Source organism: Haemaphysalis longicornis, unplaced genomic scaffold (genome assembly GCF_048455015.1).
Source record: "Haemaphysalis longicornis isolate Haplotype H1 unplaced genomic scaffold, Haemaphysalis longicornis Haplotype H1 scaffold_10, whole genome shotgun sequence".
In the NCBI taxonomy this organism is placed as follows: domain Eukaryota; kingdom Metazoa; phylum Arthropoda; class Arachnida; order Ixodida; family Ixodidae; genus Haemaphysalis; species Haemaphysalis longicornis.
The window spans coordinates 147,443,725-147,469,794 of NW_027526204.1; the positions used below are offsets into that span (position 1 = coordinate 147,443,725).

The window sequence follows — 26,070 nt, forward strand, 5'->3', positions numbered from 1 at the left end:
CACGAATTATCTACCGTGACGTAAGATCCACTCTATTCTTTATATCAACGTGGCGAACGATCCAACGCGTGAAACATTCAAAAGAGCCTTAATGTACCGCAAAATCAAGGGTTCAATTCTACGAAAGGTCTACTGTTTGATCTAATGCGTCGGCGCGTTACACCCTACAGTCAATCAATCAAAAAGAATGCGCACCAATGTAGCAATGGTATGTTGCAGCTGCTAGCCCGCGCTGAGTGCAAGGCTGACCAAATGAAATGTCGTTCTCGGCAGATTGCAGGCGACATAAAACGACTTTGCCCTTCCCTAGCTGCGACTTTATAGGAGCATTCATGCTGAAAGAGTGCTTCACGGCGCGACGGCCAGGGTCCACACCCGAAGGGCCCACAAGTTTTTCATTTCATAATTTGTTTAAAAAACTCGCACACCTACAAAGTGACAAGCGGGACCTTCAGAGTATTTGCTCTTGACCCCAAGGGTGCGGGTTTTATCACCGTCCCTCGCGACCGTTCTGATGTAGACAGAAAACGAGAACGCCCATGTGTCGAGATTTCAACGCATGTTAAATATCGCCAAGACGCACGTTAAATACACCCGCTCTGCAACATAAGATTTGCCTAGGAGCAGAGGCATGAAACATCGAGGCCTTAAATGCGCCAACCTTTTTAAAAAGTGTGTTTCCACAGAAAAACAACAAAAAGAAAAGGCACCTCACGTGGTTTTAAATAATTACGCGCAATGTAAGAAAATTCGAAAAAGCAATTCGAAAAGAAAATTCGAAAATTCGATATGGCCGTTATCCCTTCTGTACGACTTTTCACAACCAAACGTGTCGCCAATGCCAAGGAAGCGAGCGCCATGGTTCCTAGTATATCGTCAGTTTTAAGCAATGGTAGAGCGGACAATTTCGGGCATTCTTTAACAGATACAAGCAATAATAGATATAGTAGGGAAGCATGTTAGAGTACGGTGCGCACTGCGTCCCCATACCTTCCAGGCACAATATGTATATCGTCTTAGAAGGAACAAAAAACAGCACTAAAGCAAATAACACATGCGTGGAAGGCAGGCTGGTCCCACACGCTCCCATTCGCCCAATGCACGTCCACTCTGCTTGTTCTTACGTTTTCAGCTCTGATTTGTTTTCGGGGGTGCACTTTTACTAACGTTCCAACTCACCACTCTAATGCTCATTCGTTACAGGGGGGGGGGGCACAGCTGTCGACGAAGTAAAGTGCATCTCCCTCAAAAAGTTCAATCTGGTGCTACGCTTGTCGAGTTACCCTTTCAGTTTGTAGTGGCGTAATCTTTAATAAGATTCCGCAGTGTATCGGAGAGAACGATGGCCACGAAAGAGGCAGAACGATGACATAAGTGTTCATTGTGACGAACGCTTGCGTGATAGCTACCACATCACATCACATCACTTTAGTACCTTGTAGGGAGTATTACATTCCAGTGATCAGAGGAATAATGCAACGGCTGCGAATTGCTTCTAAAAAATTACGGCTTATACCCTCGAGGAGGTGAGAGGTAACAATTTATTCCAGGTGACCGAATAATTGAATTGATTGGTAGCATTTACGTTGGCTGCTGTATGACTTTTTTTATGCGACAGCGCTAGTATAAAACGCGGGTACTTGAACGCGCCACTACGCAGGTCTAATTCTAGGTTTTGACGGTCAGCCTGATGCGTGATTTGATACCGAGGATTCCAATTTCTCCAAAAAAGGAAAATGATAGAAATTATATCCGGCTGTGATATCTTGGCGGTGGCTTTATGTATATACTCCCTAGAGCGGCATAACGTCCGTAGCTGGTAAATCCTTTCTTCTTCACCTGTTTCAGTAATGCCTCCCCTAATTGTGTAAAGTTTGCTTTGAAATTGCACCCCTGTTATTTGGAAATAGAAGAATTTTGAATTTTTTTATATATTTTGTTTTTCTACATCCTGATAAGGCACGTTTGTTTTAACCGGTTCCAAACCGGTATTTGTTTTTGGTTTTCGGTTCGATACGCCGGTAAAAATTTTGAGCGAAATTATGTTCTTGTGTCAGACACATAGCCGGCACATCTTCTGCTATAGTTTCAGACCCGCAGACGCACAGCAAAGGCAACGCAGCGGGAGGGCCAAATATAACTCTTTGGATCTTGTGGCACCGTCGGACGTTCTGAACGAGACGTCTTAGGCGAACCTCATCAAGGAATCGACCTGCGTTCGTTACGTGGGATGCTAAATGTAGCTCCTATCGCCTGCTTTGCTTTTTTTTTTTTTTTTTTGGCGGGGGGGGGGGGGGGGTGAAGGAGGGAGAAGGGGGTGAGAAACCTGCAGAGCCCAAGCACGCGGGTTCGATTCCCAGCCGTGGCGGCCGCTTTTCTGAAGGAGGTGAAAAGCGAGACCGCCCGTGTGATGGAGATTTCGGCGCATGTTAAAGAATCCCAGGTGGTCAAAATAATGCGGAGCCCTCCACTACGGCACACATCGCCTGTGTAGCGTCGGCGCGTGAAACCCCATTATCGGTCAGTCATCAGGGGAGGGGGAAACCTTTGGGTGTCGCGTTACTTCTTCATTCTGGCCAACCGCGAGAGATCACGTTCGGGCCGTCGATGTCAACCGACTTATCTCCAATGCTTTCGCAACAACTCATTTGCAGTCTCCTAATGAGAAGTCAGTAACGAGAGCGAAGTTCGCGCTGATGATAATGCAGGGCTTCAGGTCGGCGGCCGGCTGATGCGGTTGCCTAATGCCACATCCTAATTCCGTGCTGCCCACGCAGTGCCTGGGGTGTTACGAACTATCATTCCGTGAATAACGTCCGGCTCGAGGACAGCAAAAACCGGCAAAACAACCGTGTTCTATGGGCAAGAGGGCAGACTGAACATTCGATAGGCGGGGTAATAGAATCTAGATTGCTGAGTAAGCTCTTGATTGATGTCACGAGCGCTGACTGAACGACCTTAGCGAGCTCATTTGTTTCGAAGACGCCCACCATCGCTCAAGTCTCGTTTTTTTTTTCCTCTTTGCAGAAACAAGCTGTCTTCAGAGACGGAACACATTCTCTGTTGCAAGTGCCTCTAGTCAGAGATTCTCTTTGTGATACAAAACGAAAGAACCCAGCCTTCAGTGCACTTTCGTTTCCCTTTTCGCCTAACTTAAGGTGCGCCTATACTAACAACTATTTATGAGTTCGCGAAATAGTGGGAACGCTTACCAGGGATGCTAGCTAACATTGAGCGAGCCTACGGCTTACACTGAGAACATGCGTCGCGGACACCCTCGCACAACTGTGTATTTTGATCAACACATTCCCTTTTGTGTTTCGCATTGCCGCTCGTAGCATGGCTATTCGACGATAACTGTCTACTAAAAGCGTTAGGGTGGCAGTAATTCTGATAAACACTGGCTGCGACTTTCTTTGGTCATTCAGTAGAACCTCCCAACAACGTACAGATGGATGACCAATTCAAACTGGGATACGAGGCAAGCCGTAGTGAAAGGCTGAGGATTTATTTGCACCATAATGCGCGCCGAAACCTCGACGCATGGGCACTTTTGTGTCTCGCCTCTACCAAAAAGCAATGGCCGTCGTGACCCGTAATCTAACACTCGACCTGCATGCCTGGCAGCGCAACGCCTTAGCCATTGAACGGATGCATCGCGTTGCGATAAAATATTGCGGTGGGCACGAAACCGTCTGCGCCTCCACAACATTAGAGCTTTTTTCTTTATTTCCGGCTTTCGCTAGTTGTTTACGACCAGCGTTCTTGCAGTGGAAGCACAGGAAGCAATGGAAGTACTACGATACCCGTGCACTTATTCATAGCGAAAACTATGCCATCACAATCTTAATGTACAAGATGGTGTAGTCTGATCGTTCAGTCCCCTGCTTTTGCTTTCTAATGTTGATAATCTGAGGTGTAGTGGTAATGATGCCACGTAGGCTCAGTAAATTATGCAAGTTGGTAATGGAAATGAGATCGCAGCTTCCCTAAGAGGACACTTGCAAAATGCTAGGAAAGACTTGAGAATGACCCGGTCTGAGTCGGATACAGGTTTTGCAGAGCGACATCTGAAGCGTATCGAGTTGCCTGGCTGACCAAAGGCGTTGAATATTTCGAACGGTCTTTTTGAAAAAAAAAAAAAGCCTCTTCTCTTTGCATATCTTTTGATACATGTAAACGCTACGTACTTCGCAGTAAGCAGTGAATGCCTCGAACAAAATTCGAGTTTTTTTAGCCGCAAAAGAAGCTACGAGACGCCCGCCGCAAGTACTTGAATACTGCGAAGTGATTGGGAATCAGGATATCGATGTGTAGGTAAAGAGGGGGTGCATTTTCCGGGCCCTTTATAGTGCGGGAAAACAAGCCGCCGGCGTAGGAGCATTTGCAACGCTGACAAAGTGGTGTTTATGCCTCCTTCAAATTTTTTTTCTGCTAAATTGCGTTTTCTTGCAGCGATAAATTCTCTTGTAAACTTCACTGTAAAAGAAACTGCTGGTATGCGCCGCAATTCCCCGCACTCTAAGGCAATCCCTTGGTTCAGCTCCGCCACGGCGTCCTTGATTGACCAATTCATGCAGCCAAGCGTAAAATTTCCCCTAATGATGATGTCAAACATGCTATTGTACTCAAAAGTTTCAATCTGCGCTCTGGCGTCACGCAATGCATGCGTAATTCCACATCGTAAATGAAACAAACAAGTCTAATAGATTTACGTTGCAGTCACTCGCCGAATTTCCTTTGTTAGCGGTGTAGATTGGTCACTTGAATGCATTGAGGGCTAGCTGAACCAGGGGATTGCCTTAGAGTGTAGCCCGGTGTATCGCTAGACAGCACCTGCTGACATGGGATACATTTGTTTGACTACAGCGGGTTGAGAAAACGCTTGTTCCACGTTTGTCTGATTCCCTAAGCAGTTCTGGCTGCAGTTTAGAAAGCCAAAGCTGCACCGCGTTTGTGCCTACGTAACACTTCTGGAAGCGCATGACCATGCAATTCATCATATTGTGGTTGTAGTGGTGGTGGTTCGAGGGAACGGAAAAAAAAGTGCGCTGGTGATATTGTTGACCAGCTTAGAACCCAGTGCAAAAGAGGCGCAGTAGAAGGAGAGTCAAAGGATAGAGCAGAGTGGAAAAGAGACAGAGAAAGAGAGAATAAAGACTAATATGTGGGCTAAGTCGGGATAGCCCATCAATCAGCCCGGGCGGTTCATAATCATCTGGAAAGGTGGAAAACCCGTGGCTACTACTGAGCACGGGGACGCGGGTTCGTGTCCTGGCCGCGGCGGGCGCTTTTCTGATGGAGTCGAAAAGCAAAACGGCCCAGGTGTACGAGATTACGGCGCACGTTAAAGATTCCCAGGTTGTCAAAATTCATCCGGAGCCCTCCACTACGCATCATCACCTGCGTTGAGTCGGCGCGGAAAAGCCTACAACCAATCAATCAACACCAGTGGCCACACTATGAATTTTCTGATTCTTGTTCCCCATAAGCATACCCTGTTTTTCTAATGCGTTATTCCCTGTCCAAACTTTTCTCCACCATTTGCTGGCCGCTAAACCATTTACTTTCGTTATTGTTGGATTCCTTTCCTTAGCCCTCCATCAAACTTTCTTTCAATGTTTGTTATCTTAACGAGACATTTTATATTAATATTTTGCGTTTGTAATTTTAAATTAGCGACTTAAATACGTAATGTAGTTTACAAGCCTTCGGGGATACGCAAATGGTTAGCCCAGTGCGGCAAGCATATGCTCAAAGGGAGAAGCGATGTGTTTTTATATTATCCCCACGAGGACGAAGATGTGTGAATGCTTAAGCTGCACTGCCTGTTCGTTCCTTTTCCGGTATTTTATCTCCCTTTAACATTAAGCGGTAAACTCATTTATAAAACTCCCAGCGGGCCACCTCCTGGCTTGTTGTCTCACGGTGTTTATCGATTGGCGGTTTCCACGCGCCTGGTAATTAGATTAAGGCCCGGAAAGCCAAGGCATCCAGAAGCTCCCAACGTTCCACTGAAGCGTGCGGGTATTCAGGATCTAGTGGGAAAATAACGCTAGCGCTAACCCCCGCTCCCTCGAAAAATGTTAGGCAAAACTCCTCTCCGATTACGAGCAGTGTGGTGTTGTTAACGTTCTTCCGGTTATGTATACCTAGGCAAAACGGGATTCCGCCTACTCGAACTCACTAAACATTTTTTTTCCTCAAGCGCATATTACACATACTACAAACTCATACTACAACACAGATACTTCACTACATCTCCCCCTCCACTTGTCAATACAAGCGCCCCTCATGCTCCGTCCCGAACGCCCCTACGCACCTAACCCTGTCCCTTCCCCATCGCCAGAGCCGTGGTTGCGCCCGCTGGCCTGCTCACGCTGCGAGGACCATGAACGCCCCATCGCTTGCACCAAGGCTGCTGCGCTCGGTCGCGGCTATCTGGACTAAGAAAGCCACCCACTTTCATTCTCAATAAATTAGCGTTTTTTCTCCTACTTATCCTCAGGCCGTCACGGTCATCACAGACAGACACAGACAGACAGACAGACAGACAGACAGACAGACAGACAGACAGACAGACAGACAGACAGACAGACAGACAGACACAGACAGAGACAGACAGACAGAGCGGTGCGCTAAGAAGCGAACAGCCTCCAATCGAAAGCACGCAAAGCAACCGGGTGTCTCTACGTCGGTGACGAAGCGTCTCCGCGCCACTCAAAGCCCAAATTCACCCGGTCCCGGCATATACGTCGCTATTGCTAACAGTCCACGAGTATTCCATTGATCTGCATACCAAGATGTTTCGGCGAGTGTTTGGAGAGTTATGTACGACCATGATAACCGGCTTTACAGTCTCGAAAAAGAAGTACTGAGGTATCATAAAAACTTTCGAAGTGCTGACACTGGTATTTGCTGATGTATGCTAAGGTTATCAACAAACGCAATCGCGGAATACGAAGCGCAACAAGGTGCACGAAGTACAGCTAGAAAAGTCTTACTATTTTCCTAACCAGTTTACCGCAGCTACTGTGGCTGTTATTAATTTCCCTGAACGGATTGTGTACACTGTTTTCATTTGGGGTAAAATGATGGCTCAATAAGTAAGCTCACCGGCAATCTTGGGTCCGTGTGATCCGTCCTTCAAGCGAGCCCACGCCGCGCACCTTCCGCACAAAAGTCAAAGCACCAGTCCCAAAACATGTCCTCTAAGTTGCTGCTCACCTGCAGTCTCTTGTACCACCACTGCCTGACACGAACACAGACCGCAAGAGCACTGCACCCCGACGCGAGAAATTTGTGTTGCGGCCAACTTGCACACCAACATCTCGTTTGCAAATGGTAAAACTAACCACTCGTCACCATTTGAAGGCGCCAACAGCAGGATAGTGAGTGTCAACGCTTTTCACCGCACAGGGAAGCGAATACCAACGGAAAGTTCTCACCGCCAGCGACTGATATCAGTCGTCGTTTAGTGCACAGCGAACGGCCATACCACGTCTCTGTCACTGCTTGACCTATTCGCACAAATCGCGCACCCACCGACGAAGGTTTGCTCAGAAATTCGCACGACGTTTACAAGAAGGCAACACTGCAAAATGGTCCGAAATCGAAGCACGGGAACAAGGGTATTCCTAGCGTCCCACGGACGCTGCAACTGAAGCATCGTCTTCGAGCGAAGGCTGTCTGGACAGACGTGACGCGGCATCTGTGCGCTGAGAGTGACGGGCAAGCACAGGCGTCGGGTAGCAAACGCAACTTCACCACAGCGTGAGAGTTTTAGCTGACCGTTTCTGACGGTCCGCTCCGCTCCGATAGCAAGCGGGAGCGCCATTGCGCATGCGTGGCACGCTAGCGCGCTACCGGCGTTACCGGAGCGGGCCCCGGCCTCTTAGCGGACCGTCGCGGCAGCTTACGCTACCGTGCGGAATAACAGCATGGCTGCCCCCGCGATGCGAGCACGCTCCCGCGAACTCCGTGATTGATTGATTGTGGGGTTTAACGCGCCGACGCAACGCAGGCGATGAGGCGCGCCGTAGTGGAGGGCTCCGGATTAATTTTGACCACCTGGGGATCTTTATCGTGCGCCGAAATCTCGTACACACGGGCGTTTTTGCTTTTCGCCTCCATCAGAAAAGCGGCCGCCGCGGCCGGGAATCGAACCCGCGACCTCGTGCTCAGCAGCGCAACGCCTTAGCCACTGAGCCACCGCGGCGGGTCCCGCGAACTCCGTTTCTGTAGTTGATACGTGAGCGACGAAATCGCGAAATCTCTTCCGAATAGGCAAAGGTGTCACACTCTTCAACAAGCTTTAGTACGGAAGCGAAAAACGTCGACTGAAGCGCGGGGCTGCTTCAATGCAGCGCTGAGAAAGACAGCCTTCTCTTGGCTATTCCAAAGTTTATCGGCTTCATTAAAATAATTTAGAACCATTACACCGTGTAAGCAACTACATCGTTTTAAAAAATGAAATAAGGCACTACACACGGTACTTTACATTACTTGAGCTACCAAATTCCGATGCGTATCTTTACTTTGCGATGACGTTTCGGTTTGCCCACGCACATGGGCACTACGCGATTCATTCCCCGTCGAGGGAGATACGGTTATCGCTTAGCTAAAAGCCTTTCTACCGCCGACGCTCCGGTTGTGCTTAGCGGGCCGTCGGGAGCATTGCGGAGCGTCAAAAACGGTCAGCTAAAAGTCGTGGGCGTTGTCCCAGGAGCTCGCCAGCGCTCGCATGTTAAAGGGGACGTTGATTGATTGATTGTGGGGTTTAACGCGCCGACGCAACGCAGGCGATGAGGCGCGCCGTAGTGGAGGGCTCCGGATTAATTTTGACCACCTGGGGATCTTTAACGTGCGCCGAAATCTCGTACACACGGGCGTTTTTGCTTTTCGCCTCCAACAGAAAAGCGGCCGCCGCGGCCGGGAATCGAACCCGCGACCTCGTGCTCAGCAGCGCAACGACTTAGCCACTGAGCCACCGCGGCGGGTTAAAGGGGACGTGCTACACTTTTTCCAACTTTTTATATCTTAAATGCTTTTAAACTTAACCCACACAGTACATAAGATTAGTGGGTCGCTAAGTACCTCAGCCAAACATTGCTGCTTCATGCTCATCAGGTTACCTGGAAACTTGCTCAAAATATTTTTCCCTTTCCCGGTCTTGGCGTTCTTCGACTGCCCGAAGCACATCAGTGAGACCATGTAGCGGCTCTTGGCCGCTTTTTCTTCAGTCGCAGCCATGAACGCTTTTGGACAGCAACTTTAAAAATAAAGCCACAAAAGCAAACCAAAAATGGAAGGCGTATCTGGTGCGACGAGCAAATCACGCGGTTCTTGTGTCCTCGTTTTAGTGCGCTTTTTTACCATGTCGAAGTCCCATCACCAACTAGCCCAAATTTCTGCCCTGAGAAGTGTCGCTCCGTGCTGGCGATAACTGTAGCTTTCGCAGTGCTTCTAGGCGCGAAGGAAAGAGTGAAGGGGTTTATCGGAAAGTGTTGCAGGGTCCCTTTAAAATACTTTGCGAGAATTTTAAGTCATTCAAATTACCGATCACCGCAACCCTCTTCATGGCGGAACGAAGAACAAATGGACAGCTCTTGGCCCGTTAGGAAAATCCCAGAATGGAGAGATAGAAGACAGCGATAAAAAAAAATACGTCATCGCTGCGTGCCGATGAAGCCCGTAGTGCACGATGGTTATACAGAAGCACCGCTAAACAGCTTCTGTGGCTGACGAATAGTTTTAATTGGTCCTATTAATAAGGTTTATGGGTTAACCTGCCGCTGTAGCTCAGTGGCTAAGGCATTGCGCTGCTGATACCAAAAACGCCGATTTGACCCCGGCGGTTGCGGCCGTTTTCTAATGGCTGCAAAAAACGAGAGCGCGCGCGTGTCGACGTTCGGTGAAATTTCGCTTTGCGGAAAAGCGTATAGCCTGCTGAACCATCCTGCTTGCGGACCTCCGCAAGAAAAAATGCATACGTACAGCTTAGCGGTAAAAAATGATTTCACTACTTAACATTTCTCAAATAAGTGTTGTGATAACGATTGGGTGAATAATGCAAAACAATCAATTATAACACAATCCAAAATCTACGGAACGTAAGGAATAGAATTACACGCTTTTATTGTAATGTTTTTACTGGGACATTTGGAGCGCGGTCATACCAACACACGGACAGTTAGTCACCCTGAGTTTCACTGCAGGGAGCTTTTGCTACAGAAAGAGATGCTAGCGTGCCACTGATTAACTAAAAGGTAAGAAAGTAAACAGTTGAAATCAATCACACCTTCACCATTGTTCTATGATTGAAATCAATTACAGCTTCGCCGATGTTCTATGATTGTTTTTATTACGCATGATCATAAATAGACTCAATTTTTTTAAACGATTCCCCCTGTAATTATGCATTCAATTTGGTTCGTCTAACCCGTTTTATTGATTCGTTTTTCTTGAACATCTCTAAGAACAATTTTTCTAACCATTGTGTCTGTGTTCTTATGGCTATTTTACGAATTGCTAATCTTGCGCATGTTTTTGAAAAGATTTCTCCAGTGAACATCGATGAAGGATCATTCCTTGATCGCCTTTTTTTTTTCTTTAACTTTCTCCAAGAGTTCTACTAAACGTTGTTCTAAACGTTTTGCTGAGTAGTGACTTTTGTTTACAAAAGTACAAAACGTCAACTTCAGTGATATCCATCAGTTCCTTTCTTGAGCTGTGGGAGATACTGTTGACCAGCTGTCAACCGGAGGACCAGACTCTCCATGGTGACACGGGCCAAGACGGCTAAGGCAACGCATGGATTCCCGGACCAGGCTTCCGCTCTCACATTTGAGCTCATAAAAATGTATTCTCTCTCTCGTGATCAGTGTCAGCCAATGCCACTTACTTGTGGCCGATATCACTCATGAGCGCGCTCGCTAACACTACCGAGTGATTAGCTGGACTCAACACTCGTGAGTGGTTAGTGGTGAGTGGCGCTCACACTCGTGTTGGGTGAGCGGGGCTCACCGCGTGTAGCGCTCACACTCACTCGCCCTCCCTCTCTCCTGCTTGAAAAGATGATGAGGCTCACTCACAGCTCACTCGTAAGTGGTGCGTATAGGTGGTGTATCAGTGCACTCGGAAGTGAGTCTGCCGACCTATGCAGTTATGTAAAAAGTTTCTTATTACGAAACTTAATTTGCCTCAGCCGGCCCTCCCGCTTGCTCCCTCCAATCTGTCCCTCCACCTTCCTTTTTTGAAGATCATCTCGACAATTAAAGCGGAGAGTTGGGCGAGTTGGTTACTGACTACTGAACTCATACTTCTAGCGAACTGTAACACTGGACGAAAGAGGAAAAAACGAAGCACACGTCAAAGACAGACAAAAAAAAAGGCATACACAAAAATTCCTTACCATTTATTTACCAAGTAGCCCAGTAGATCTAACAGACGTCTCTTCTTATCAAACCGCACTCCTCGCATTTTTAGCCATTCAAACTACTCGGTAGCGTGTCGTATCATGCTCATCTTTTTCTGGGCTGCAATTGTGTGTTCCTGCTTTTAAAATGCCAGATTCTCTGTCACTTTTACACTTTTTGTTTTTGGGGAAAATGTTTAACGCTCTATTTTGCAATTGCATTGTACACTTCTCGTGCTTTTATGAAATTTCAATGTCACTTTTATTGCGTTGATCCTTTCCTTCAGCAATATTGTATGTTTCGTCGGTTTTCAACTCATTCTCCCCATATGTACTGCCCACTTGGGCCCTTAGGGTACCTAAATAAATAAATAAATAAATATATAAATAAATAAATAAAAAGGACAGGCGGAAACAGACAATATCTATCGTGTGTTCCGTCTTTTCCTTCTTCGACAAGTAATAAATTTCGTTAGAAGTGTGAGTTCATTACTCATATTGACGCCCACCGCAGGAAAACGGTTTGACACGTATCGACAGCCAAAGCAGATGGAAAGAGGACAACGAACGAATGAACTGGGGGATGGAGCCCAAAAATGCTAAGTACAGTGAAAGCGTCGTTTTCGGCGCGAAAGAATCGCGTCAACTTTGGCCCCGTAACTTGTGCTAAGTCCGCTCGCTCACATTGCGGTCACGATGTCCCGAATACTCGCCGCTCGTCGAGCCCGCTGCTCGCCGCAGTTGCCCCGTCACGTTTGGAGACGCTAAGCCTTTCACCGCCCCCTTTGTGCCGCTTCCGAAATAAAGGGTATTCAGTACGTGCGCTGGAAGAGTTGAGTTAAATCCCGCCGAGTGAGCCACCAACTCGTGGGACGCCCGCGCAGCGTAAAGGGAAGATTTATTTGCTGGGCGGGCCACTTTCGCAGCCGCGCCCACCGCCCCTCTCTGTGTGTCTCTGGATTGACATCGCTGCTTTTCGACGCGTGCTCGGAATGAATGTCAAAAGGTTAACAATCTCCTTTGAAACTCTGAATGCTCTCGATCCCTTGGTCCACTTTCACCCAGTGGTGCGGCCGAAACTTGAAATACAGTTCAGAGAGCAGCTCTGTCTGTTCTTGTTCCGAATGGGGTTTGGGTTCATGCTTTAACTGCGCACATGTAAGCAGGGTAGGCGTAGCGCGCGCGTATATATATAATATATATATATATATATATATATATATATATATATATATATATATATACGTCAATGCATACGTCAATGCATTTATGAGCACGACGCGAGCAGGACCTTGGCTTCTTCTTACTCCTTCCCAGAGAGCCGCCCAGCTACCGCATCCTCTGTCTTTTTTTTATCTGAGCCAAGCGGGAGGGAGTAAACCACTTAGCCAAGCCAGCGTAGCAGAATTGGTTTAGCGTTGGTTTAGAAATTGGTTTAGAAATTGGTTCCGGCGTTTCTGAGAACGTTTCTGTAGGCCATGCGTCGGGGCAACAAACACGGTCTCATCCTTTCTCTCCAAGACTTTCCCGGAATATCCACCCCAGCTGACTATACAACCTTCTTTAGGGTGTATTCACAGGGCTTTAGACCGCGCTGCGGCGCTACCCGTGCGGCGGCGACGACGCCATATTTGAGGTTGCACTCCGCCGCGCGGCGTGGTGCTGGCAAGAACGTTCGCACCTAGGGCTATCCTTTAGCAGAGAAAAATCGGGGATCATGGTCTTTATGACGGCGAGGAGCACAAAACAGTATCAGTGCAGCAAGTAGAAATACCATTGGTAAAAGAGTATAAATATTTAGGAGTATGGCTGAACAACAGCGAAGATTACACGCAGGCGCATGAGGCTCACCTTAAGACGAAAGGAAGACGGAACGCGGCTATAATGAAGCATAGAGCCCTCTGGGGATACAGCAAATACGAGGTGGTAAGGGGAGTCTGGAAAGGGGTCATGGTACCAGGATTAACTTTCGCTAATTCGGTTCTGTGCATGAAGCCAGAGACCCAAGCGGGCCTGGAAGTAAATCAGAGGGCGGTAGGCAGATTGGCCCTAGGGGCCCACAGCAAAACTACAAATGAAGCGGTACAAGGGGATATGGGCTGGTCGTCTTTCGAGGCGAGGGAGGCGCAGAGCAAGATAAAGTTTGAGGAGCGACTTCGTGACATGGAGGACGAAAAATGGGCCGCGAGGGTGTTTAAGTACCTGTATATGAGGAGCGTGGACACGCGGTGGAGACGGGGGACCAGACAGCTGACCAAGCGGTACGGAAAGTCGGTAGGGGAAAGCGGGGTTTACACAGCAGTTAAAAAGCAGGTAAAGGCAGCAGAGACGACGAAGTGGGCACAGAGAATGGAAGCGAAAAAAACCCTGGAGACTTATAGGGCAGAGAAACGGGAAATTAAGAAGGAGGGATTCTATGGCAATACGAGAGGCAGTGCGTTGCTCTTCGAGGCAAGGGCAGGGTGCCTAAGAACCCGGGTATACACGGGTAGCTACAGGCAGCAGGATGAAACGTGTGCATGCTGCGGCAGTGATCGGGAAACTATAGACCATATTGTCAGGAGCTGCACCGAGATACGGCCACCGCGGGGTGAGGGGGAAACGACGCTGGCGGAGGCTTTGGGATTTGGGGCGAGGGGGAACCTCAACTTTAAGGCCATAGAGGTGACGAAGAGGCGACTGGAGTGGTGGTGGAGGAAAAGTAGGGAAGGGATGTGTGCAGGCGGAGTAATCATGCGGACGAGAATTTAGAACAGCGAGGGGAGAAAATAAGGGGGGTGGGGGCGATGAGTTTAAAACAGAAAAGAGGGAGAGATGGGAGGGAGGAAGCAAATCGATAGGTTAGCTGGGAGTAGGGCAAGTAAACGTAAAAAAACAGGCAAGTTGGTTGCTGACAACCGACGCCCCGATTCAAAGGGAAAGCCACTAATCATCATCATCATCAGCATCATCGTATGGACGGTTTTTTTTTGTATGTGTGATTCGTGGGTTTGAGCATGCCTTGTGGTAACGAGTAGTGAGCATTGTTTTCGCTGCGAAATTCTGGGTGCGCTGTTTACGTCTCCTACAACCGCAGACCCGAAGCACGCCGAAGGATGAAAGCAAGCGTGACGGGTAGTTTTTTTTTCTTCTTTAGCTGTTTCAAAGCGAAGGCCAGGGCAGTTCTTGAAGACGGTATGATTTTGCGCGACGAATGCAACTGTCTGATGGTTTGACAGGCACAGCCAGCGGCGTGCATAACCCGGTCCGTTTCATCGATTTCGCGCTATCTGGGTGTCATCCCCTTGCGCCGATTTCCTTATTTCCTGCGTTGCTTGAAGCGACCGTGGCTCGAGTTGAGAAAATTTATTCACCCAAGGCTGCGAGGATATTTGATGTGGTGTTGGTGTGTTAGATTAGGCGCTCGTTTTATCGTGCCACCCAGGCAGTTTGCGCGATTTTTGGGGAGTATGAGAGACGGTGAGGTGCTCTGGCAACAGAGTTCGGTGCACTGAATGCACGAAAGTCGTCCATTAGAGCTCCTAATGAAGCGGAACAATTACGCACAGGGTCTGGGTGGAAACCATCGCGAGGTAAGTACGTGATAAAATTAGGTATGGTGCCGACGACAAAGATCCCACCGATGATTTTCAAGTGTTTTCCTTTCGGTAAATACAGAGCGGAAATTATAAGCAGAACAAGATTATGAAACACGCTTTCGCTATTTCGAAAGCAGCGCAGAGATAAGTGACAAAGAGTGCACTAGTTTGTCCCTGCATACGTTTTCGACTCGGCGCTGTTTTTAAAGTAGTCAAACTGTGCCCCCCGCGTCAAGCTTTAGTGTCTGATCACGTACACATGACACGCTTGGTCATTAGAGGACAGTCGAAGGCGACTAAAAAGGATTGGATGCCCGCAATTGCCTGGGAAGTGACATTGCATGTACGCGTGCGTTCACCTCAACACTCCAAGTAGCCCATGTTGAGTCTGAGCACCCATTAAGGTTCGTCTCATCCATAAAGTACGCCAGCTACCTTAATTTTGGAACATTTTAAGGACTGCTTAATGGTTTAAACATTTGACGAGTTGCGAAGTGAAAGCTCCGACGCCCACCGTCCTGGGGCCCACCTGAATGAAACGGGCTCAAACAGATTCCAACTGATTAGCCATATTATCGATAACTTCTTTGGAAATTCATTCCCTTCAAAACAGCGAAAGGAAAAAAAACCCGGCGCGCTTGATTTTGTCGTGCCGCCTGCTTCCGGTCTGCGATTGTTACTCGTTACTCGTTACGTAGCTACTCGTTACGACAAGGCATTCGCAAACCCACGAATCACGCAGAAAAAACACCGTCTACACGAATGTTCATGCCAGCACCATGCCACAAACCACGTTACGCGTCGGGAAACGCTCTGCCCGCGCGGCGGAATGCAACCTCAAATATGGCGTCGTCGCCACCGCGCAGGTAATGCCGCCGCGTGTCCAAAGTCCTGTGAATACACTCTCTCCCCCTCAATACCTCCCCCTACATACTCCCAAACCAATCCGCGTGCTGCATTCCACTTCCTTCTCTCCTCTAACCTGGGACCTATCACTATATAAAGCGTCCAGACAGGCGAGGGTTTGCCCTGACGAAGGCAAGTCTCTTTGCTGGAACGTTGGTAACGATCCGGGTTTCTACATTGTTCGAAGTTTTCTTGTGTTTTCTACCATCTTCCCAGTTTTATTGCCCCCTTTTTATGTATGTATATATATATATATATATATATATATATATATATATATATATATATATATATATACATATATACACAAAGTAGAAGTACGCTTTCCTGAGGAAGACCTGTCTCAGGTCGAAACGTTGGAAATAAAGTCTCCGAAGAGCGTACTTCTACTTTGTGCGTATTCCTGCAGCAACTAAGGACTCCACTTCACGACTATATACATATATATATATATGTTTATATATATATATATATATATATATATATATATATATATATATATATATATATATATATATATATATATATCGGATTTGGGTTCGGATCCCACCCGGCGGGCATTTTTTCACCACTTTCTTTCTGACTCAACAAATTCTTCATCTGTTTCTATGACCCACCACAACCTCCCCTTTGCTTTCCGAGGTTTTTTCTTGACTGCCAACCCTTATTTTCTGTCTCATTTCACCGAGCCCCTCTTTTCCCATTTTCTGATTGGCTATATATATATATATATATATATATATATATATATATATATATATATATATATATATATATATATATATGTGTGTGTGTGTGTGTGTGTGTGTGTGTGTGTGTGTGTGTGTGTGTGTGTGTGTGTGTGTGTGTGTGTGTGTGTGTGTGTGTGTAGCGAATCAGAAATGGGAAATGAGGGGCTCGGTGAATTAAGACAGAATAAGGGTTGGCAGTCAAGAAAACCTCGGAAAGCAAAGGGGGGAATGCGGTAGGTCATAGAAAGATATGAAGAATTGTTTTAGTTTGAAAGAAAGTGGTGAGAAATGCCCGTCGGTGGTGAAAAAATGCCCATGAAAAGTGGTGAAAAAATGCTCGTCTTTCTGACTCAAAAAACTCTTCATATCTTTCCATGACCTACTGCATTCTCCCCTTTGCTTGCCCAGGTTTTCTTGACTACCAACCCTTATTATATATATATTGTTGAAGACCAGGAAGCAGACGCGGTCAAAGGAGCACCGGTTTATTATGACCTTCGAGCGGGTGCGTCGGGGAAAGGAAGAAGTCGCGAGCCTCCCTTCCCGTGCTACTGCTGCTGGTCTCATACCTTCTCTCATATATATATATATATATATATACATAGAAAGAGAGAGAGAGAAAAAGATAACGTTCACAAAGCGCGCGGAAACAGTATAAGTAAAGAATCGGATACACAGCAAGAACAATAGCAAAGAAGGTTTACTTACGTAGCGGCAACGGGACTTGCCTGTCCCGTTGCCGCTACGGAAGTAAACCGTCTTTGTTATTGTTCTTGTTGTGTATCCGACTCTTTACTTACTATATATATATATATATATATATATATATATATATATATATATATATATATATATATAGTTTCACTTCCTTTCTGCAGCTACCCAAATAAGCACCCTGCAAACAACCAATGTGGCACTGGATATTTTGCTATTTCTTACAAGCAAGTGTCAATGACTTGCCGCCTTTTTTGGCATTCGGAAGCTGATGGAGAAGACAACCGAAATATTCAGTCACGTACAGAGCCAATAGCAAACGTCAGATCACCTTTTCATTCGTGATGCGTGGCCGTTTCATTTTTGCGAAATGTAGCAGCGTGCGCATTTTAGCCCGGTTTCCCCTTTAATTTCTTTTGTATTGGACGCACCACTTCGAGAGAAGGGCTTCACCTCTCTGCTCCTCCCCATAAAACCCACGCAGCATAAGCAATGAAGGGGGCGGGTTCCCTGTTTTTCGTTGTTTATTCGGGGAAAAACGGTTAAATGCATGTTTCGATTATGTGAAGCCTTAACTTCAAAACGACCTTTATTTCAAGTCCACGCGCTGACGGAGAATTTTTCCATTGAAGTTGCTTGTTCAAGGTTGTGCGCAGAATTCACGTCTCCAATTTGAAGGTTTTTTTTTTTAATTTTGTGAGCGTGCCAGGGCTCAGTAAACTGGAGGGAACTTACCGTAAAATGACAGCGTTATTTCATCCCTCGTGGCATCATCCGTAGATCCCAGTTTTCTGCCCCAGTTGCGTGTTTTGCACAAGCGGTGATCATTTAACTGCATTTTGGAACAGATTCAGCGACTATATTGAGCTTTTAATTAGTGGACGCGCTCTTGTGTCCTATTAAGGGGTAGTGCATGCCATCTACTAGTTATTTATCACAATTTTAAAGCACTAAACAAAGTGTCCACACTTTCCTATTTACAGCTGCAACTCGTAATCTGTTGCACCCATTGTAAAACATAAAATAATCTATTTCCACTCAGACTATATTACCGTAGGGCTGAATTTAACCTGTTTCTGGCAACTGAATTTAACCTGTTTCTGGCGACCAATTATTTCGCTCTGCTGTTTTTAAAGAAATGCTACCGTCAATTCACAAATGAAACTTGAATTTCATTTTGCTGAGAATATGTAATACTGCGGAGATTAGGACAACGTATTTAAAAAAACGCGGGTCCGCGAAAATACACTGGAGATTCTTGATTCGCACACGCGGCCTTGCCGCGGATTGTCCGCGGGTATTGCAAGTACTCCCCACTCCATAGAAATGTATATGAAATACGAACGTCTCACAGCCATCTTTGGAGTCCACGGCGAATCCGGGATCGCAAATCGAAGAGCCCCACTGTGTAAATCGTAGCAACGGATGCAGACATGAGCCAGTGTGGTGTGTTATTGATGAAATACGCGGGATCATTAACGCGTAGGCCGTAATTGTGCTATTATCCTGCTAGATCTCTGTCATTGCTTTTGGTACGCGCAGACAGTTTCATACCAGTGTGAGTAAGTGGTGTTTTTCAGATAAATTAGACATGTCCGCGGCGTAATCGAAATTCCGAATAACATACGCCCGCACCTATTTTTGGTAAAAACATTTTTCCACTCTTTAACAACAGCACATTTCCGGACGATGTGTAGCCAAAGTCAGCTTCGAGAAAGCATTTCATAAAAGCCCTTGACCTCTGGCTGGAGTTGTCACAATGACGACTGATGCTATCGGAATAAAAAAAAAGCTTCGGAATCGCCTTCAGAAACCAAGTGAACCTTTGCGTCTAGTATACTCAGGATAAAGGGTCACAACGAACCTCATGCAAAAGTTACTCCTCTACGTCTCTCAGAAAACGCATAAACATGTGCACACGATTTCAAAGTGAAGCTATCTATCCCTCAATTATGGCGACCGTACCGTGACGAAAACTCCGCAAACCCCTACAACCCCACCAACAGCGAGCGAGTACTTTAAGAGAAAGCTAAGCGTCTCAACCATCTATGTCTTTGGACGAAGTGGCGTTACTTTTCCTTTCTTCCTCGGTCTTCCCGCTGGAGTGACGTCACTGGGGTTACACAGCGGCTATTGGCTGGTTTATTCCTTCAGTTTCAGAAATAAAAGCACTCGATAGCCTCTTTAAAGAACAATTTATCGAAGGCCAGGCAAAAACTGGCAGGCGAATGGGCTGCGACGAGTAAAACACGCAGTGTGGCTCTGGGCTGGCGATAGCCACAGCTTTCGCCGTGCATGTACGAACGAAGAACAGAGTGGAAGCGTTTATTGGTAGTGTTGCAGGGTCTGTTTTGATGTTTTCTACGACTGCTATGGTATCAGAACCTCGGCACGAGTTAGTGAGGGTTGGAGACTTGGCGACATAAATTATCATTTTGCGGCTCAGCCGGCCTTTCATTAATCACCACGACAAAACCCAAAATGTTACGTAAGTGGCCCTACACTGACGTTTACAACCCCGACACTTCATGTGCGTCTCGTCTTCTGCGCAGGTTGACGCTCCTCCTGTCCTGCGCCATGAAGTTCGAGACCTATCCCCACGACACCCAGGTCTGCACGTTGAAAATTGAGAGCAGTAAGTGAATGTTTCTGTTGCAAAAGATTGCCGCACTGTGCACCACCAGAGCGCTTCGATGCTTTATACCCACAGAACCAAGCCTTCCGCCCCATTGCGACAGTAAAATCTTTTGTAATGTGAATCGGAAGGGCAACAAACGTTTAGGACAAGGTTCATTTTCTCCGAAAATGGCTGCCAGTTGCTGCTATATGATCCGCGTGAGAATTTAAACAAAAAAAGTTCTGGCCTGCCCTCCATGCAATTTTTTGTAAACACAAATTTTGCACTGTGTGCGGAAACTCTCCTTTGTGCATATGCGAAAAAAATAATAAGCATGGCAAAAGATACGAAGATGGGCCCTAGATATCTCTTGTTGGATATAAAATTCGTGATTGAGAAACAATAACAGGGAATAAAATTAAAATAACGTGGATAAAAGGTAAACAAGACCGCAAAACGTCACAATGAGCCAAATCAGGGTGCTACGCCCTCACAATGTCTCTACTGTTGTTCATACAAGTGTGATGAGTTCAATATAGCGCGCATTGAAAAACACAGGATTGGTTAAGCTTTTACGATATCACCTGCAATGGCGTGCCACAAAATCCAGGTGCAGCTATTCCCTGAAAATTCCCTTTCTAGTACACAACTTACGATTCGTGCAGTGCTCTCCAAACATCTCTAATGTAATGCTGTTCACCAAACACCCCACAAAATAAGAAACTAAAGCTCTTATTTGATCCCCAGTGAACGCTTTGTTCTGCCGAAGTTGTTTACCTAACGTAGTGAATACTAAAGTACTATAAACGCCCTTGCAGAGGACGACGCTATTCTCAAAATCAAGACAATTTCGTTCGCATTTCCGTGTTCCTTTCTCTGAAGGTTTCACCGCTGCATGTCATCATTTTCAACGTGCAAGCTTTGGTTAAGGCCTTTCATCATTCGGGTTTTTCTAGTTCATGCCGGATCTTGTTCCTGAACAGCAAAACACTGTTTATGTCGAAATACCCGTTTAGGTTTTCTTAAGGTCTTTCAACATTCGTGTATTTAGTTAGTGTAAACTCTTGTTTCTGTACTGCAAAACACTACTTATGGTGAAATATCTGCGTTTCTGTCACTTGCTCATAAACTTGCTTTGCGCAAGATGTATGGGACAGGACTCCCACAAATGCCGGACTCACCTGTCTGGGTGCTTTCGCTTCATTGAAAAGACGCTCTCCGAACCGTGAAATATATTGCTGCCCGTATCCTTGGAAACTCTCGGGCCGCTTCGGCGGCTCGGAGTGTCCTCAGAAAACATAAAAAGAAAACGTTCGTGACATTTTTATCTTCAATGCCTCTCAAAGTTTACGTAAATTTCACTCAGTGATCCCTCTCTTGTGGTTTCTTCTGTGCCTATTGCTTGCTGTCACGTGTGTCTCGATGCATAGAAACGAACATTGGTGCTGTATGACACGGACTGCTTGAATTTATGTAAGGCGGGAGTATTAGAGAACAAGCGAGCACACACACACAAGCTGGTACACAGAATGGAGAGACCGACGACATCTTCGCTTGCGCCGATGATGGTGCGCGGGAAACTGACACCATGCAATGGAAAAGTGAGACGGACGCTGTTAGCGCGCCGTCAAATTCGATCAACGCTCGCGCGGCCTGACAGCTGCCACGCAGGTCCCGCTTCGTTCCCGTCACTGCAATCAACGAGCAAAAGAAAGAAAATGCGGCTCTCCGAGGGTCCTCGTTTTGAAGGGCTCCTGGCTTTTAGCCTTCTGTTCCCTGGCGCCTAAAAAAACACATTCAAAAACTCAGGTCCAGCACTGTGGAATCGAGGACGTTTGACTCTTGTGACAGACGGAGGAAAGATTATTGAAAAAAAAAATAAAAACGTTAGAAGAAGGATTACAATCACACTGACGATAAAAATGACAAAAAGGCGTGCGTCGGCGTGAAGGAGTATCGAACTTATCGATCAAACCAAGCCCCTTGGCCAGGCGGCAATGAAAGTAATTCCTTCGGTTTGTTGAGCGTGGTCTTTTCTCGGTGCTAACATATTGGGCGCAAACAGCTGTCTTATGAAAGTGATCCATTGGAAGGTGTCACGAAACCCACAGCATTGTGGGGAGCTTGTGTAGGGTTCGTCTAAACAGGCATTCCCCTGATTATTGGCGCACAATTGCTGTTTGTTGTTTTTCTAAGCAACTCTTGTTGTGTAATTTACAGTTGATATTTTTTTATTGCAGGAAACTCAAAGTAGTTGCTAGAACGTGAAATTTTATGCCATCTGCTGCCCGAAAGGCGACATTTATCGGTGTGCAGTATCAACTCTGCAGAAAACTAGTGCTTGTATTGTAATGCACGATCATCCACCAGATTACGCTTACCCGAATGCCTCTTCAGCCGTTTGTTTTACTTATAAAACGGCTGCTACCAGCGAGGAGGTCGGGCCGTATAAAGAAAGTCAATGCATTGAATTAGGAACCTTTTTTGGGCTCATGGTCATTTCAAGCATGGAAGTGCCCTTTGCAGGAACTTATGTATTTTGCCAGAAAAAATCAAAGACCGGGTAGTCTTGTTAGCATGCTTTGAGTAACTTGTGTAGTCTGAATCTTTACACAAGCACGCTAATAAGTGCAAACACTGCGCTGATGTACCCAATTTCGTATTCTTGGATACACTTTGTTCTGTAAATTTCAATTCACATATCGTTCATTTACATCGCTTTTTTTTTCTTCATAAAGCTCCCCAGCGCATTCAGGTTTGAGAAAGCTTCGAAATGTTTTGCACATCATGTCTCCGTAAATTTAGTCAAAACGCCTGGTTTAAGTGCAAGCGACACTGAGTTGCTTTAAGTGTACACGTGCGTGTGGGTGTAAGTGCACTCACGTGAGAAAGTGGGCATGGATGGTCGTTTTTCTTTTTCCAATTCTCAATAAACTAAACTACTTCTACATGTTCCTTACGGTTATTGCTCGTGACCGTTGCAAATTTAGAGCTCCACTGTCATTGATTCCAGCGTCAGAAGCTCACGTTGAACATTTGCTGTAGGATTTCCCAGGACGTAGAGACGCCCGAACGTAACACCTCCAATTCACAGGGCTCATCCTGGCAGACCCGCAGATCTCAAGCGCTGGATATGGGGTCCCCACCACCGGTCTCTTCTTGAATTTTTCGCGTCACGGGTGCAGTGTTGTACCTGTGACAACATGTTCTTATGCCGTAGGGCAATCTTTCGCAAAAAAAAACTGTCATTGCGAGCACCGGGCCCCCAACATGGGTTAGAAAGGCCATGATGACAAATTACAATTTCATTTCATTTGAAATAACTGGCCTTTGGTAACCCACTCAGCACCGTTGAACCTACCAGAGTCCGTTTGTAACCTACAAAATAGAATAAACGTAGACGAACAAAGAAATTCGCGCAACAGCTACGTGTTATGTACATCGGGCACATAATATGGGTCAGCAGTGAAAACGTAGTCTTTGTGTGTAACTGCTTGTTAGCATTCACGTGATAGGATAAAATAGAACTAGAGGCCTCATTACAGTCGCCCAGTCATGGCAGTGGCCTAGGTAAGCTGCTGCCAATAGCACACACAAATTTCTGTGACGTCATAGAAAAATTCCTAGAACGGTGGCTGGGAATTCGCTGGTAGTTATTTATTTCAGTTATAGCGAATACCTACAGGACAATTATGGCATTCTTGTGGGAGGGTTCACAAATGAAAATGAGTCATACAATCACAAAAAGCTGGCATCACAATGAAACAGCGATACAAAACAGCACAATTGGGGATGGATTGCTATTACAGGCCAGAAAACAAAGTCTTCAATTGCAGTCTGAAATTTACTTGCCGCGACCACGTGAATAGGGACTAGAGTATTACATTTTTCAATTGTGTTAGGAAAAAAAGAATAGTTAAGGACATTAATTCGGCGCGGATATGGTCCAGTTTGGCCTGTGGTTTTCTTTATCCCGTCTCGAATTAACGTAAGGAGGCTCTTTTAGGTCGATGCTTTTTTTTAATTCCTAACTTCTCACCTAAAATGTTAGGTATAAATTTTATTCTTAATCTTTTTCTGCGTGCTGCAGGTGTTTTGCATCCGAAGTTATAAACAGTAGTTGTACTCCTAACATTAAAATCGTAATTTGCCGTAAAAGTTCGGTTCTTACCAAGAGAAACCAGTGTCTTTAATGAAACAAACGTGTATTTTCTCTTCACGGCCCGTTAAAACTGTGCTTCAAGTTTCCAACACCACTTAACTGATTTCCCTCAATTATTCCCTCAGTCTCGTACACAACAGACGACCTGGTGTTCGCGTGGGAGGAGGAGGTACCACTTGTGGTAGACGACTCCATCGAGCTGCCCCAGCACAACCTCGTCTCTACCGAAATGAAGGATTGCACGCACGTCTACTCCACAGGTTGACAGCTCACTTTTCTCTACCTACCTCATCATGGCTTCGCGCTTGGCATCACCACAGTGGCTGAATTATATTAGCATGAGAGATAGCAGCGGCCTAAAATTTATATCAAATATGAGAGACAATGCTAAAAGAGCAATGCCAGCCACTTTTTCTGTCACTTCGGTTTCCTTTTTTTTTTTTTTTTTTTGAAGAATGAACTATCTTTACATTTATATGGAAGAAACAGCCTTCCTTGTCCCTGTTTAGACTTCGATTGGATCTAAGGCACATCAACCTGCTTCTGCTCCCCTAACGTTCCATTTTTGTTTTTACTTTTCTTCAATTACGTGCCCTGCGTGCCGTTAGCAGAAGCAGCGCGCACAGGTTTCTTTGTTCTGAAAAGTCCCGATTTTTATTATACGAGTGGTACCAATATGTTCAGCGTAGAAACAACAGCGAGCAATTTTATATTGCTCACGTACGCTAAACGAGTAGCTGTTACATTTATCTCTGTTTGCATAAAAACAATTGTAATGTGAAAATAAAACTCCTCCTCAGTGATTTGTAATACAATATTTTGTGAGCAGTTTTCCCATAATTACATTGCTACCGATTGACATAACGCAGCCGAAAATTCAAGCAACTTCACGGACGATATTACAACTGCAATCAAGGTATTGTAATAAAAATACAACCGATAGAAATCAGCGTCAGCGGTACCAAAACTCAATACTAAGACTGCACACTATACGTATCACTCCACCGAACAGGCCACGAATGCTCCACGTGATTGGAAATGAAGTTTCTTTCCGGCGTATTACATTTAAAATGCAATTTCGCGGTTTGCTTCAACTCCCAAAGGAAGGGACAAATTAGTCCCCTGTTCGGTTGCGCTGTGAAAAATACATTCACATATCGTGTACTTCCTGTCCCTTCTACTCCGCAGGCAACTTCACGTGCATCATGCTAGTGTTCACGCTCAAGCGGCGGCTGGGTTACTACATGTTCCACACTTACATTCCCACCTGCCTGATTGTCATCATGTCCTGGATATCCTTCTGGATCAAGCCAGAGGCTGTGCCTGCTCGGGTCACCCTCTGCGTCACCAGCCTACTCACCCTCTCCACACAGCACGCGCAGTCGCAAAAGTCGCTGCCTCCCGTGTCATATATCAAGGCTATAGATATCTTCATGTCTTCCTGCACCGTCTTCGTGTTCGCGTCCCTCATGGAGTACGCACTCGTCAACATCCTAATGGGTGAAGCAGAGACTGACGACGGTTCACGCCGGAGGAGCATCCGAGCCGTCGTCATATCACCCCGCGTGTCGGTGAGTAATTCAATTTGGTACACCTTTTACTCTGGGATGTAGAATTTTTGAATTCACTGAGTGCACTTACGTTTCGCAGGAGGTCACGTCAAAAACTGCCCCACCTTTTAAAAAAGGAATATGGCAAAGGGCAACACTTCTCTTTAATAAGGGGAATTTTGGAGAACGTAAAGCCTTAATGAATGTTTTCTCTTTTGCGCACATCATAATTCTTTGATGTCACAGTGTGGACTTCTTCCGGATAAAGTTCGTTAACCAATGGCATAGATCATTTTCAAACACATAACCGCGTGATGTGAATGATCATTGAGGTAGTTAAAAAAAACATCTATTTCTTCTTCTTTTTCGACATGCCTAATATCGTCTAAGGGGGCC

At 46.1% G+C, this 26,070-nt stretch overlaps 1 protein-coding gene and 1 long non-coding RNA gene across 2 annotated transcripts in view; one reads left to right on the plus strand and one right to left on the minus strand.

Annotated features, from left to right (window-relative positions):
• The window catches only part of LOC144159598 (uncharacterized), a 699,997-nt gene extending 692,218 nt beyond the window's left edge, over positions 1–7,779 (minus strand). The window contains exon 1 of the long non-coding RNA XR_013320334.1: positions 7,117–7,779. This is a non-coding gene — a long non-coding RNA (uncharacterized LOC144159598). The remainder of the gene's footprint in view (positions 1–7,116) is intronic.
• LOC144159597 (glycine receptor subunit alpha-3-like) overlaps positions 1–26,070 on the plus strand; it is a 134,777-nt gene that overhangs the window by 103,478 nt on the left and 5,229 nt on the right. Inside the window, exons 7-9 of the mRNA XM_077691184.1 lie at positions 19,898–19,980; positions 24,250–24,384; positions 25,313–25,695. Coding sequence (XP_077547310.1) covers positions 19,898–19,980; positions 24,250–24,384; positions 25,313–25,695 — 601 coding nt within the window. The remainder of the gene's footprint in view (positions 1–19,897; positions 19,981–24,249; positions 24,385–25,312; positions 25,696–26,070) is intronic.